The sequence below is a fragment of the Molossus molossus genome, unplaced genomic scaffold (assembly GCF_014108415.1).
Source record: "Molossus molossus isolate mMolMol1 unplaced genomic scaffold, mMolMol1.p scaffold_m16_p_7, whole genome shotgun sequence".
NCBI classification, from domain to species: Eukaryota; Metazoa; Chordata; class Mammalia; order Chiroptera; family Molossidae; genus Molossus; species Molossus molossus.
Genome location: NW_023425401.1, coordinates 8,191,779 through 8,206,827, shown reverse-complemented (window position 1 = coordinate 8,206,827; position 15,049 = coordinate 8,191,779). Strand labels below are relative to the sequence as shown.

The following is a 15,049-nucleotide window of genomic DNA, read 5'->3' as shown; positions in this document are numbered from 1 at the left end:
ATTTCCAGTGGGGAGGTCTTGTTGATACTGTCACCATAAATATTTGAGTGGCTTCTAGTTTGTTTCTAAACAATGTTGTAAAGGCAACTTTCTGCATGTTTTCTTATACATATAGATAATTATTTCTCCTGGGCAGCCACAGGTCAAGAAGTGACCATCTGGACCATGAGTGGGGAGAAACAACACATTCAGAAAGCTCTTTCTCCATTTATTTCCCATTGGTGGCATCTACCATTTTCTTTCTCTCCATCCTCACAAAAATATGACTTAACCAGCATCTGTCCTCTCTCAGATGTTACTCACAGATTTTGTTTATAAATTTGTATTAAAGTAAAACATACCTACAAAAAAAGTGTTTGCATTTTAAGCATGTAGTGCAATGCATTTTCCTAAATTGAACATACATAAGTAACCCAAATAAAAAGATGGAAAATTACCATCATCGAGAAATGGAATGATGCATTATAGGACCGCTAATTTCATCTTTACCAATCCTGCCAAATTGTTCTGCCAAAGTGGCCTTGTTTACCAACTCTCACTAGGAGAAACGCACACCCATTTCTTGTCACCTTATCAACACTTGAGATGGTCACACCCTAGTTTTGCTACATGGATAAGTAGAAATTCTGTCCTGAGGTTTTTTTTTAAATTTTTTTCATCCTCACCTGAGGACATTTTCCATTTTTTGTACAGATAGAGTGGGAGGGAGAGAGAGAGAGAGAAAGAGAGAGAGAAACATCGACATGAAAGGGACACATCGAGTGGCTGCCACCTGCATGACCAACCAGGGCCGGGGACAAACTGCAACCGAGGTACATGCCCTTAGCGGGAACCGAACCCGGGTCTCTCCGGATCGCAGGCCGAAGCTCTAACCGCTGAGCCAAACCGGCCAGGGCTGTCCTGAGTTTTCAGTTGCTTTTTTTTCCATTTTTAATATTAGCGAGCATCTTTTCATGCTCATTTGCCAGCGGGGTTATTTTTTGCTCGTTTTATGGAATTGTTCTCCTGCTTTGACCCTTAGTGTGAGTGCCCAGAGCTCGCAGAGTGGTTTCCTCCTATTTGCTGCCCTTCGTGACAGATTAATATCATCTCGGGCACAGGGTATACTTCCTGAGCTTCCTGGATTATGCTAAGACTTCCCGGGAACCTTCACGACGGCTGCAGTCTCCTTTGATCATCATTGCACCTGCTGCCTTTTACACCAGGTGTCATTAGCCAGGTGCTGTGCATATTTATTTGGCTCCTGGCGTTTTCGGTGTGAGCGACCAGTGTTACGCTGCATTGGAATCGTACAAGCAGCTTACTGTTTCCACCTGGCTCGCCACCCTTCCTCAGCTAGCTTCATGCCCAGGTAGGAATCTGGGACTTGATGCAACTCAATCTGCATTACAGTAAAAGCGCCACCAGCTAGGGATTCCGGAAGACACGGGTTCTCTCTCATTTCCATCACCAGCTGTGGGGTCCTGGACAAGTCCGCCTTCAGAGCCAGACTTTCCTGGTGTAAAATGAGAACATGGGGGAGCACTCCCTGGCTGCCCGGCAGAGTGGTTTTGGGTGTCAGATGAAAGAACACTGAGACAGTGAGCATTTCCCAGGCACCCAAATCCCATTCATCAGGAGGCTGTAGCTCACTGGCGAACACAGACCCCCGGGCTTCTCGGAGAGCCACCGTGTGCAAACCTGGAGCGGCTCGGGGGTGTGGGACACACGCGTGCTGTGCGCCTGTGTTCACTGAGACAATGAGCAGGCTGCTAATGAATGGCTGAGTGAGGATTCTAAGTCAGAAGGCAACCTCTCTGAAACAAATGCATGATTATGATTGGATTTCAGAAGCGCAAACATGACCTGAATTTGTCGACCTGTGATTAGTCCAAATTCCTAGGTGGCTTTGAAAGTGTAGAATGTGTGGGAGGGGTCCGTTCTGGACGGAAACGCGCCCCTGGGCGGGAGGCCTGTCCGGAGAGCCGCTCCTGGTGGGGCGGGGCCCTCGGTGGGCCTGGGGGGAGGCTGTGCGGCGCCTGGATCGGAGCTGCCGAGGCCGGAGCCACGTGGATCCTCCCTGCAGTCAGCAGAGCTCTTCAATGAAGTGGGCTCCCGGAGGGCTGGTGCCGCTGCTTAGCCGAGCTCCAGCCAGAGCCTCGGAGGAGAGGAGGTGCAGCTCAGCCCGGCTCTCGGGGGGACCTGGACTCTCGTCCTTGGCCGTCGGCGAGGGACGGCCAGGCTCCACTCCACCCCAGCCATGCCAGCCAACCTCACGGAGGGCAGCCCCAGCCCCAACGGGACCACGCGCTCGCCGGATTCCCACGCGGCCAGCTGCTTCCCCACAACTTTCCCAGAGGTCGTGGGAGAGGAGGAGGAATGGGGCTCCTTCTACTCCTCCTTCAAGGTAAGTGTCCTGCCTTCCACCCTCAACGCTGGTTTTAAATAATGTGGCCAGAGGGTCGAAGAGACCCTATTAAGGTGTAAATAGCCAATATTGTAAACGGGGGCAGTTTCTTTTCTTTACTTAAAAGAATGAAAAAAACAACCAAAGTGATGCACTAAAGCAACAAGTTCTCATACCATGCAAGGACCTGTATTGTGGATTTTTTTACGATCGTGGGTCTTTTTTTCCTGCTGCTGCTGAAAATGTATGAATATGAGTGGATGATTTTTTTAAATGTCTCTCCTTTCCATAGGTGAAGATACATTTAATTAATCATAGCGTTGTGCTTGAAATGTCTGACTTGCAGCGGTTGGTGCTGTGATTTTTTTTGCTAGGAACGTCAGAGGGTGGCAAGCCCATGCCCCCCGGGACAGGAAGTACAGGGGAGACACAGACTCAGGAAGGAGGGTGGACCACACTTTCTCTGTAGGTTCTGTGCATTGAGGATCAGTAAGAAACAGATTCTTGGGCTGCAGTGGGTGGTGTGATTCTTAGCAAGTGTTCTCCTCGTACAAAGGAGGCAGAGTTCCCTGAGTTTCAACTTGAAAGTAAGTGAGGGCCCCGTGGAGGAAATGATGCGCACTCAGCTAATACCGGTCCCTCTTCTGCAACAAGACTGGGGTCAGGGCCAAACTGGGCACCTGGAAGACACGTTCCTGCTCCGTGTGGCAGGGTGTGTGCGATGTCAGGTTACTCCCCACTCTGCCCACTGGCTCATTCAGTCACCGCAATCATTCCCACATCTCAAACTGGCCCCTGACACCCAAAAGGAAAATACTTCGAGAAAAATTCTAACAGCTTTTTTTTTTTTGGTACATGCCCCTAGCAGGAACCGAACCCAGGATTCTCTGGTCCGCAGGTCTACGCTCCAACGGCTGAGCCAAACCTGCCAGGGCCTAACAGTTTGTTGTTGTTTTTAAACTCCCTTGGTGTTCTGGACATAATTGGGTTTTTACCCAGCAAGGCAGAATTGCTGGAACACCCCCCTCTCCCAGAGCTTTGCTTCCCTGCGAACACTCAGAATACACTGGCAGCAGGGAGCGGTCCCTGGAGCCAGCCTCGCTCCTCAAGGACCCAGGCGCGCAGGAGCAAAGCAGAACCCAAGTAAGTCCCTGGGGCTGGCTGCTCGGGCGCAGTCCCTGGAAACATGCGCTCGCAGGGCCGCCGGGCTGCCTGCTGCCATTTACCGCTGGCTGGGTAACCCCCCTAGAACTGCTTGCAGACCCCGATCAGCCTGGGAGTCGCTGGCTGTGCGCCCCGGAAGCGCAGGGCTGAGCTCACTGGGCTGCCTCTTTGATATTTATAGAACGTGACAGCAGACGGTGAAGAGACCGGCCAACGCAAAGGGGGTAATAATCAGCAATAAGGTGGTTGCGCTGAGACTCAGGTGATATTCCCTCCCCGCTGGCCCCGGTAGCTCAGCTGGTTAGAGCATCATCCTGATACGCCAGGGTCGCAGGTTTGATCCCCAGTCAGGGCACATACAAGAAGCACCCATTGAATGCATCAGTAAGTGGAACAACAAATTGCGCACGAGCGCTCTCTCTCTCTCTCTTAAAAAAAAAACAAAAAATCAAAAAAGAAAAAAAATGCTCTTAGCTGAAACCCTGTTTGCTCTCTTATTAAATACAGCTCCTGGGGGGATATTTTGAGTATTTGGACAAACCCCTGCCCACTCTCTTCTGTGTTTGTACTTGGTGTTTGTACTTGGTCCAGGCAACGTCGTCGCTGATCACTAGTAGGAATCGCCTTTTTTTTTTCCTTCTTCCTACTGACAAGTTTGCCATCAAACAACTAGACACTGGATGAGGCAAGAAGCAGAGAGCCAGCCGCGAGCGTGCAGTGCTCCGTTTCATGTCCTGAGAGATGCGGACGCTGGGTGGAAACGGTGGTTTTTAATTCCACAGCAGTCCACGGTGGTGTTTCTGGGAACCTCGCTAAGTGTCTCAGAGTAACTGTTTTCCGTGGTCCTCTCGGAGCATACGCAGTTTTGATGCACGACTGATGCAGAAACAGTTCTGATCAAATACAATTTAAAAGCCCGTGTCCACTGGGATGCTTTTATCCCACAGGCGCCTCGAGAAGAAAGTTAGAACTGTGCTTGCGTACTGTCTGCCCAGGCATGCCCTTTCAACCCCTGCCACCTTCACCAAAAGCAGGGAAATCTCAGAAAAACACGAATGGGAACAATTGTCAAAGCAGCAGAACTACGAGCGGCAATGGCTATGCATCTCATTTGCTGTGGGCTTTCTTGGTGACGGGAATCCTTCTCAGTGCCTTCCATGAGGTATTTCATTTCATTCTCACAATTCATGGAGGACTGCTTCCTCCATGAAGCCCCCCTTGACTGATTCCTCCTCTGAATTCCAGTAGTGGCACAAAGTGTACCCCTCCCCTTGCCACTTAATCCACCTCTGTCTTCATCTACGCTTTGAGTATGTGTCACAGTCACTAAGCTCCTTGAGTACAAGCAATGCCTGATGTTCAGCATCTCCCCAGAAACCAGCACCATCCCGGACACACTCGATAAACACTGAGTGCAGAAATGAGGTGCAGTGTTCTGTTTCTGTCGGTAGCCTACATGTTGTCAGACTGGGCAACAGCAAGCTTGCTCTCTCCATGACAGAGGGTTGGGGGGTCTGGTTAAACAGGACTCCACAGTCATCTCTGCCTGCCTGGGCTCCACCAGCTGTACACACCGAGGGCCTTCCCTGGCTCCTTCGGGGTGACCTTAACCCATTTCTAAGCCAACGTGACCGAGGTAAGTTATAGATCCCGGTGGGTGGGGTATGGAATTAGTTAAGGCACCATGGACTAGGAACCTTGTACCTGGTTGAGCTCTGGGGAGCCCACACCCACTGCAGCCTCACCTAGACTCTGCTGTCTTGCCTCAGCCACGTGCCTGGGCTTCTGCCTCAGTTTCCCATCCAGCACTCTAGTTCTTCTCTGAACCCCACAGCTCTCTTGGCGGAGGACGAGACAGCCCTGTCTAGATCTTACTAGCCTTTCTTTGACAGGCTTAGATCCTTTACCCCTTCCCATCTTCACCCCCAAATTCTCGCCCTGTTCTCCCCACCACTCGAACCTACTCTGCCATCCTGAGCATGTCTTTGGATATCAGCAGGGGGCAGGAGTGAGTTCACCACCTTCTTCCTCTAACTTCAAGCGACTATCACGATGTGGTCGGTCCTGGGTTCAAGGTCCTCACACTCAGTTCCCACCCTGGTTTCCTTCCCAGTTTCCAATTTCTCAGACTTTCAAGGTCCCATCTAGCTTACTTCCTCAAGCCCTGAACCCCAGCATTGAGGAATTATCTGGGCTTCAAGAATCTGCCAGAAGTTTTCAAGGAGGACAGAGCTTGTCTCACCAGGAAGGAAATTGGGGACCTGACTATAAAGCTGTCCAAGGGGAAGACAAAGCTGGAATAATAGCCTCTTCATCTCTTCATAACAGCCTTTAACTTGGCCGGGGAATTCATGAGCAGGGCTTCCCAAAGCTCTGGTCCTTGTTGATGAGAAAGTTAATTCAAGGTACCCGGGAAGGAAACCCGCCTCCATTGGTGAAGTTGCCTACGTTATAAAACAATGCAAATGAACTCAGAGTCATTGCTTGCTCTTAGTTGAGGAAAGAAACAGGAACCTAGACTGCTAGATGTCACCTGATGCCCATCACCTGCGTCTTCTGTAGCGGTAGTTACAAAGGGTACCCAATGAGTCTGACTCGCGTTTGTATGCAAACGATGGCTTCTCAGTGCTGGGGGAACAGTTTGCTCCCCTCCTTTGCTGGTTCTCAGTTCAACCCGTATCCCAGTGATCTCACACTGGGCTTTAAACGAGTTTAATTTCAGCAGTTTTTAAGTATACCGTCCTGTGCTTGTTTTCATTCTAGTTCGGTGGATGATTTATCTGTAGGAACTCCTTCTCCCTACTGAGCACCAGCAGTGTTGCCGTCAGTGACTGTCACTTCAGCTCCTCTCTGCCCAAGTGCCTGCTTCCTGGAACCCTCCTCTCACGCCATCACCCCCATCTGGGACTTGCTGGTCTCCCTTCCTGCCCCGGCCCCAGGGCACGTCAGGGATGCCCTTCCTGGAACCCGGGAGCCCCTGGCTTCCCGTGTATCTCCTGCCAGTTCATGCACTCCTAGCCTCTTCTCGTGAGCTCCACTCAGTAGGTTCATTTTGAGTTTCTCCAGGTGCCGCCTGCAGCTGTTCCCACAGACATGACGGCTGGTTTTACTCAGTGAAATAATTGTTAAGGGTCTGCCCTGTACTGCCTGTTTCTGCTACAGGGACGTCAGACTCCACTTTCAAATCCCCTGCCTGAAGGGAGCTGCACCGTGTCCTTTTACCCCGTGTCCTTGAGACAGGCACAGGTGTTGCTGGCCGGCCCCGCAAGGACACCACGCGATTCCCCAGTGGTCACTTCCTACGCAGGGAAGGCACAGGCGCTGGGGGAGGGGCGCTTCTGCGGTGCGGTCCTGTGTGTGGCGGGGATGAGGACGGGCCGAGCCAGGGAGGGGCCTGAGCGGGCATCAGCTGAGGTGAAGGGTTCCTCTGGCCTTCAGGAGTGAGCACCCCAGTCCTGAGCCTTGTGGGGATCCCCATCCGACCCGGGTCAGGTGGGCCCTGCCTTCTGCCACAGCGTCCCTTTGTCACACCTCCCCCGGGGACGCAGGTGGCCACCCTCCCTCCTCCCCTCTCTCAGTCCTGCACATGGCTGGGTCTTTACTGAGAATGAGAAGGTTCCCTTCTTCGCTCCCAATTCCCCGCAGCGGAAAGCAAAGTGGGGTTGTCTCTGGTTAGTCTCTGGCCACGCGGCCACCACAGGGGGACCGCTCTCTCACCCCGGTAGCTGGGGGAGTCCCGGGCTGCCATTCCCTGGTCTCTATTCCGCAAGCCCCGTTCTTGTCCGGAGCCCCACACTTCGTGGGTGGGGTCTCTCGCTCGCTCGTGCGAACCTGGGGGTGGCAGTAGAATGTCAGTCCTCAGTGTCCTGCTCCCCTGACACCCGCCCCACGGTTTACCCTCACACTCTCTCATGTCCCTTAGCCTCTTTCGCTGTCATAGAGAAACGGGCGACACCGTTCTTCCAACTTTCTCGCTCTAGACGCTCTGCTCTGAGTGCACAGGTGTCCTCTTGCCGGGACAAAGCCTTGCTCTGCACCTGCTCATAACCTCCCGGAGGCCTTTCGAAAGCCCGAAGCTGATGTCCTGGGTCTGCTCTGATAGTGGAGGAGGTTTCCCTGAGGGCACATGGAGTTAAGCTCTCTGGCTGCCTGGCTGGGGGAAGTTTTATCAAGGAAGGTGAATGGAGGCCATCCATCCATTAATGCTTGAATATGTCACCCTGACATCCTCGGAATAATTCCCTGTGGATGTAGTGGGCAAGGAGGTTTCCATCCATGAACCCAAGTGGACAAGATGTGTAACTCTTTTTCTGTAACTGCATCTGGCTTCCCTCTCAACCTCTCAGTCGACGCGATCGTACAACATGGAGCGCAGTCACCCCGGGTACAAACTCGGGCTCTCAAATCTCCATCACTTTAGTGCGGCTCAGGCTCTGACACTAGTTCCAGGGCCAACACTGTCTGGCCCTGGAACCTGGGGGTTTGCCTCTGCGGGCGCCTTGGTTTACTCATTCAACAAATGGAGCTAATACTTGAACGTCCTTTGAGAGTGGTCGTGCAAGGTGAAGTGACAACGCCCATGAATGAAGCCTTTAAGAACAGCGAGTGGCCTGGAGTAAAGGGTTCAGTAAACATGAGCTACTGTACCGCCAGGTACTAGTAGTTCCACTCTCCTCCAAGCTACTTCCTGAGAGGGAACGAGCCAGCGTCACGTATGGAGAAGCTTCTGAGGACTCAGAGAAGCTTCTGGAACTCTCCAGAATGCCTTCACTAGGCAATAGGTCCTCAAACAGTGTGGTGAGTTAAGCTGTTTCTTTTCTTGCAATTAGCCCATGAAAAATGTAGAACAAGAAGAGAAGGTTGAATTTCTTACTTTATCATCCTGACATAAAAACTGATTCATATCTAGACAAGCTCAGTGGCCCACTACACCAAGGGCGACTTACAGAAATGGGAAATTATGTCCCATCCAGAGAAAGAAAGGATGAGCTTCTCCGGTGCCAAAGAGACTTTCTAGGCCACAAGAAAGCAACACCACCCAAGGTCACCGTGGGTAGGTTTCCATGGAGTGACCGACGAGAGCTGGACAGGGGAGGCTGACAAGATGCACAGAGCACGCAGGGCAGCTGGGAAGGCAGACAAAGGGACGAGAGGACCAATGGAAATCAAGACAGATGACCGACTAGGTGAATTGGGTGCACACCCACTCATTGGCCTTTAAACTCTGCTGACCAACAACCACCCAACTCAGAGGCACAGAAAATGAGGCCAGGAAGAGGGACAATTCAGGACGTCCTGCCGGGCATGCTGGTACTGAGTCATTCTCACACCCCTTCCCCTGACCCCTCTCACAGATGTTCCGCTTTCTGCCCTGGCCTCACGTCTGCTCCTGCCCCTCCACTTGCTGGTTCCCCCGGTTTCTTAGGAACCTCCTGGCTGGACTAGAAATTACAGATCAAAGGTATCAGGTCTGAGCTGAGATGAGCCTGGAGGGGGAGATGTTTCTTTGGCCACTTTTCACTGATATTAGCACCTCCAGAGCAAAAAATTAAATCCCATGGGCCTATTTTTTAATTATATGGAGCATCAGGAAGAAGAGTTTCTTTTTTTTTATCCTCACCTGAGGATATTTTTCCTTTTTTTTTTTTTGTACAGATAGAGTGGGAGGGAGAGAGAGTAAGGGAGAGAGAGAGAGAAACATCGACGTGAAGGGACACATCGAGTGGCTGCCACCCGCACGACCAACCAGGGCCGGGGATAAACTGCAACCGAAGTACGTGCCCTTAGCGGGAACTGAACCCAGGTCTCTCAGGACCACAGGCCGACGCTCTAACCGCTGAGCCAAACTGGCCAGGGCAAGAAGAGTTTCTTGATATTTTTATTATGTAGTAATTACCTTGGTTCCTACTACTTTGTAGCAATTTGAACCTAATTTGACCAAATGTTAGTTTTCTGTATTTGAAGGGTCTAGAACTCAAATAGCAATTTAAATGTTCACCTCGGTTCTTGGTACACAACAGAGGCTCCATTCGCTTGCTCAACAAACATTAATTACTGCCCTGACCTGGAGTCCGGGAGGTTTTCAGGGGATTTCTGACATCTCTGGTCTGGTGTGTTACGAAAACTCAGGTGGAATCCCAGAATTAAGTTGCCTCGAGTCTCCCGCTACATCCTGTCTGTGACTAACCTGGAGGTCCTCGTATGATCTAAGAATGAATCACAGAAGGGGGCTCACATTCAAATGAATGCAGGACACGGGCATTTCTGTTTCTTGTGAAATCGGAGGATCCGCTAGTAACCAGAAAGCTGCATCAGACAGTTATGTAAACGAAGTCCCACGCACCCAACTCTGGTTGAAATGAGAACAGTTAGGCAGTGGGAATGAACACTGCTGTTTGAACATACTCTGTGACCTGTGGCAGTAATGCTGAAATACTCCAGAATGCTTCTAACCCTTTCTGGTCAGAGTAGAAAGAGCTGATGTGGTCATTTCCTATGTTCTGGAGGCGAAACTAGGGAATGGTAGGCAGCGAATGGCTTCCCTCTTCAGCCCCAGTTTGCAGGAGGTAAATCTGTTGTATTCTGCCACCTGTGACGATGCTGTTGTGAGGTAGGACAAAGGCCATGCTGTCAATGTAGGCAATCGAAGAAAATTCCAGATGGGGAAGAACCTTTTCTCTTGGTATCAAGTTCTTGTAACTTAGGACAAAGACCCAGTTTTTGCCCTGTTTTTGAAATAGTTATTTTTTAGGACACTGGCATAGTTGTCATATATATATATATATATATATATATATATATATATATATATATATGCCTTTCTCTGCTCTGTGACCAGACTGAATGTTCAGGGATGGCCCCATCTGTCCTCCGCTTTCACTCATATTTTTGCCAGGTACCCTGCTTCTTTGCTTGGCTACTTCTCACTTTTGCAGACTCCACCCATATATTAATTTCTCCAGGATATGATGCACCTTTTGTCTAGCAGTGACCAGCCCCTTCTCCCGTTTTCCATTATAGTCGGGCACTTTGAAAATGTTCGTCTGCATATATGCCTCCACCATCAGACTCGAAGCTCCTGTCCCCAAAGTAGTTTGAATGTGCTACTAGATTCTCAATAAAGACTTGTTGAACTTAATTATGCGGAATGCAAACCAGTATAGGCACGTTCACAGCAACATGGTTTCAAGAACAGTGTCCCCACTTCTGGCCTGAGTATCATTTCTACACCACAGTAGCTAGGCGAAGGCTCTCCACGTGAAAGTTCACAGAATGACTCAGCCCACAGCTAGTTGGAGCCATCTTGGTCCACAGCCCTGCTGTCAAGCCCCACAGACCCAGGCTGTGACAGTACGCCTCCACCCGCCCATGGCCTCTGTTCTTCCCCAGGAGCCCCTGTCAGGTTGCCCCGCCAGTCCCGGTCGGAGGGCACTACCTGCAGCCCTGTTCAGGACGCCTGTGATGATACGAGAAGCTTCACAAAAATATAAAACTTGAATTCATATCCCCACATATATGTTGCTTTATATCTTTTTTAAAACAATTTTTTATAATAGTCATCAATTAAAAGATCTTGTTATATATTTTTTATCACTGTATATAAGAAATAAAGACCACCCTGGGTAATTCAAGATAGGATTCCCATTGCTCTAGGCAAAACAGTTAGAAAAGGTGAACACAGAGACAAGAGTGCAGTGACGATAATAATTCAACTGTATTTGCAAGAGTGTCTCCCAGCTGGGTTGCTGGGAAGGATGGTGTCCATGCAGATGTTCAAAAGGGGCATGATTGGAAGAGGGAGGAAGAAGCCAGGGTGAGCCCTCCCGAGTAAGCCCAGTCCTGCCTCCTGCTCGTTACTACCCGGCAGAGCCTTTTGACGCAGCAGGTGGGTGAGACACAGGGAGAAGCTGGGACCAACCGAATGAGCAGTTCCCATCTATTCAGACCTGCTTACCTCCCGGGGGTCTCCAGAGCCTCTGACCGAACCTCACTCCCCCACTCTCATTAAGTAGTCCAAAGCTTTGCCGTCTGTTTCTACCTGTCTCCCTTTAGATTGTGTGCTCCCTGTGTTACATGGTGATTCATCTTCAGGGGAATTAGATGTTTTCAGATCTTTGCTCTTGATATTTCCAATCCACCTCCGCAAATTAATGAGGCTTTGAGCAGCCTCGGGGGCTGGGTGCTGTGAATGACAGGTGGTACCAGGTGTCAATGACAAGACAGCATGGCTTTTTTGCCCACTCGCTGAGGACGGAGGCTGAATTATAACCTTTCTGAGACTTCACTTCCTCTCTTCGGAAGGAAAATATATTTGCTCTTTTCTGTGTCTGAGATATTCATCTTCAACATCACAGGAATAACAGTCATAAAACGAACCATGCAAATGTGAGGGGTGCAGAGAGCTCTGTGATCCTGGGCCAGAGGGTGTAGCTGCATCTTGTGTGACATTTAGGACGACTGTCTCTCATGTAGAAGCCATACGTGGCTCTAGTGTCTGTCCCTTCAAACACATATTGAGCACTGACCTTTTGCTCAGCTTTGGGGGAAACAGTCACGAAACTGACCCAGCTTCAGAAACCAGCTTTAGGCAAGTTTGGGTTAAGAAGGAAAATAAAGATCTGTTTCCACTTGAAAATTGAAAGTAAATGAGGCAGCTTCACCCTCTCCAGCCCCAAGTTGGAGCAGAAAACCACTAGAGTAAAGCAGGACATGGACTTTCCAGTTAGGTGAAATAATATTTGGATCTCAGCTGCATCCGTGATGAACCAGGTTAGTAACTGCTCAGAGCCTCATATCTTCCCGAAGGTTGAGGCCAGTGACCTCTCATCCATCAGGTTGTAAGGATGAAGTCGGCGGTAAATAAAGCATCTCAAACAATGCCCAGCACAGGACAATCAACCAACAACACACATTTATTGATCACCTACTATACGGTGCCAACTGAGTAAGTCAGGTGCCAGATTAACGGAGTTGCTCAAAGAATGTAAGTTCCCATTCACTGCATGATTCTGAAAGATCTTTTAGACATTTTTTTTTTTTTTTTTCCGTTTTCCAGGATTCCACTGGGAAAGAGGATCATCATGCCTCGGGTTTGGGGAAATGATATCTTTCTCTCCAGACAAGTTTGACCTATCCAGTTCCAAGTAGAGTCACCCAACTAAATATCCTGTATTTCCTGAGATAATTCTCATTTCAGATAACCTTGTCTAGGAGACTTCTAAGCACCTTTCACGGGTCGTCATCCACACAGCCTTCCACGGATGCTTACTAAGCACCTCCTAAAAGGAGTAGTGACCCAGACCCCATGCCTGTCCTCAGGGGCATCCTTTTGACCTTAGAAACATATCCCTTGGACTCAAATCCCAGGTGTCCGCCCTGTGGCAGTACTGACGTCATCAAAGGAACATTGGAATTCACCCTCTAGAGCCCATGTTGCGATGCTCTGGTCTGCAGAGAGCTGGTCACCGTATGGCCTCAATAACTTGAGGTTGAAAACAAATTAGCCTTGAAACCACAACCATGTAACTGAGTCGAAAACACTCTAGTCTTTCATCATTGAAAAACTCCCAGATTTCCCGTTGAACTCAGCGTTTTGCACCTGGCCGGATTTTTCCTCATGTGACCACTAGGGAGCAGTTAATCCCCAACTATATTCTGCAATAGTTCTGAGACCCGTGTTGGGACATCTCGAGTACCTGGGTGGAGGTGGGGGGGGGGGTGCCTGGTAGGCTCAGGTGAAATTCCACTAGACAATAGGATGAACAGGGTGAATTTGAGCATTGTTCTTAAAGGGTTGTGAGTTATTTATTAGTCACTTCCCAAACCTATCAGCAGCCGATAAAACACTTTTTATTGTATGTATACTATGCTTCAGGCACCGTCTAGAAATCTTCACTGTCATCATGGTATTGTCTGTCACAAGTATCCTGAGGCAGATTTTATTTTTATCTCTATCTTATCAATGAGAAGTAGCCTCGGAGAGGCTCTCACCCATGTATCACACATCGAGCAAGTGGCAAAGAATCAGATCCCAAGCCTGGTGTCAAAGCCTGGTGTCAAAGCCTCCCCACCTTTGTACCAACTCGCTCACCTGACTGTGATGCTCGGACACCTCTGACCTGGTTTCCTCAATTCCCGTAAATTTCCCAGCCCGCCTCTTACCCTGGGCTGTGTGTGCATGTGGCGTGCTGGGAAGGATGCTATGCATAGTCCTTGCTCAGTGGTTAGAGTACCAGCTCATGGACCAAAGGGTCTTAGGTTCGATGCCCCACCAAGGGCATGTACCTAGGTTGCAGGTTCAATCCCTGGACTTGGTAGGGGCACATGCGGGGGGCAACCAATCAATGTGTCTCTCAAATTAATGCTTCTTTTTCTCTCTATCCCCCTCCCTCCCTTACCACTCTCTCTAAAAATTAGTGGGAAAAAATACCCTCGGGTGAGGGTTTAAAAACAAAAAAGAATGCTATGAATAAATTAAAGAACACTTACAGCTAAGTGTTTTCATACATAATGACCCTACTTGATGGAACAGGATTTAGAAGTGGCTGAGTGCAATTGTCCCCCTCCACATTTTATTCCCCCTTGCAGTGCCAGCATCTTAACACTGTAGACAGTTCACTGATATTCAATCAATTAATAAACAAATAAAGAAACATGGCTCTTAGGAAGACTCCAGAAAGCAACAGTGGGGGACTTCCTGCATCTGGAAATTTCCCGAAGTTGATGAGGTCAGGTGAGATTGTGTCCCAGCAGGAAACTCCCTCGTGGGAGGAAGGGCCGATTCCACAGGCCGTGCTCAGCCTGCCCCGTGGACATCGCTCAGGAGCAAGAACAGGTCTGTTCAGGTCACCCCCGGCTCCTAAGGAGGGGCTGGGCCAGGTCTGGGCCAGGTCTGCGCTGACCGCGCCAGCCCCCGAGCCCCACTCCAGTTCCCTGACAAGCCACCAGGGTTATTTGATTTGTGGTGTTTGTCAATGTGTGCTCCCCCCGAGCAGACCTGAGCCCCTAGCCTCCTGTGAAGAGATTGGAGGCCTGGGTGGGGACTGTTCGGTACGAGCGTATGAAGAGAGCAGACATCCGTGTCCATGGGGGGCCACGGGGCTCCTCCGTCAGCGGAAACCCTGATCTCCAGAACCTGAATGTGGGGACCGGCGAAATCACCAATGCAGGGCGCAGACAACGAACCGTTCAGCCTCTATAGTGTTGTTTTTCTGGAAATGCGGTCTAAAACCAACCACAGGAGAAAGCTAGGAAAAGGGACGCATGAAAAATATTATCTGGAAAAAACATGACTTCTTGCTCAAACGTACCTGAATTTACTTGCTCAATCTCCTCCTCTTTTCAATGTTCATCCAAAGGCCTTCAGAGTCATTTTAGTTAAAACAAGTTGGGGTGAGAAACAGAACATCGGAGCCCACCTGCAGGAGAACCAGAGGTCCCTGGGAGGTGCGCAGGGCTGAGGCTCCGAGGGCAGGGGAGGTCCCTGGGAGGTGCGCGGGG

The 15,049-nt window shown here is 50.0% G+C and overlaps 1 protein-coding gene across 1 annotated transcript in view; it reads left to right on the top strand.

Moving 5' to 3' along the window:
- The first annotated feature begins 2,239 nt into the window (after positions 1-2,239).
- The window catches only part of NPSR1 (neuropeptide S receptor 1), a 114,293-nt gene continuing 101,483 nt past the window's right edge, over positions 2,240-15,049 (top strand). Inside the window, exon 1 of the mRNA XM_036247210.1 lies at positions 2,240-2,386. Within this exon, the coding sequence (XP_036103103.1) occupies positions 2,240-2,386 (147 nt within the window). The remainder of the gene's footprint in view (positions 2,387-15,049) is intronic.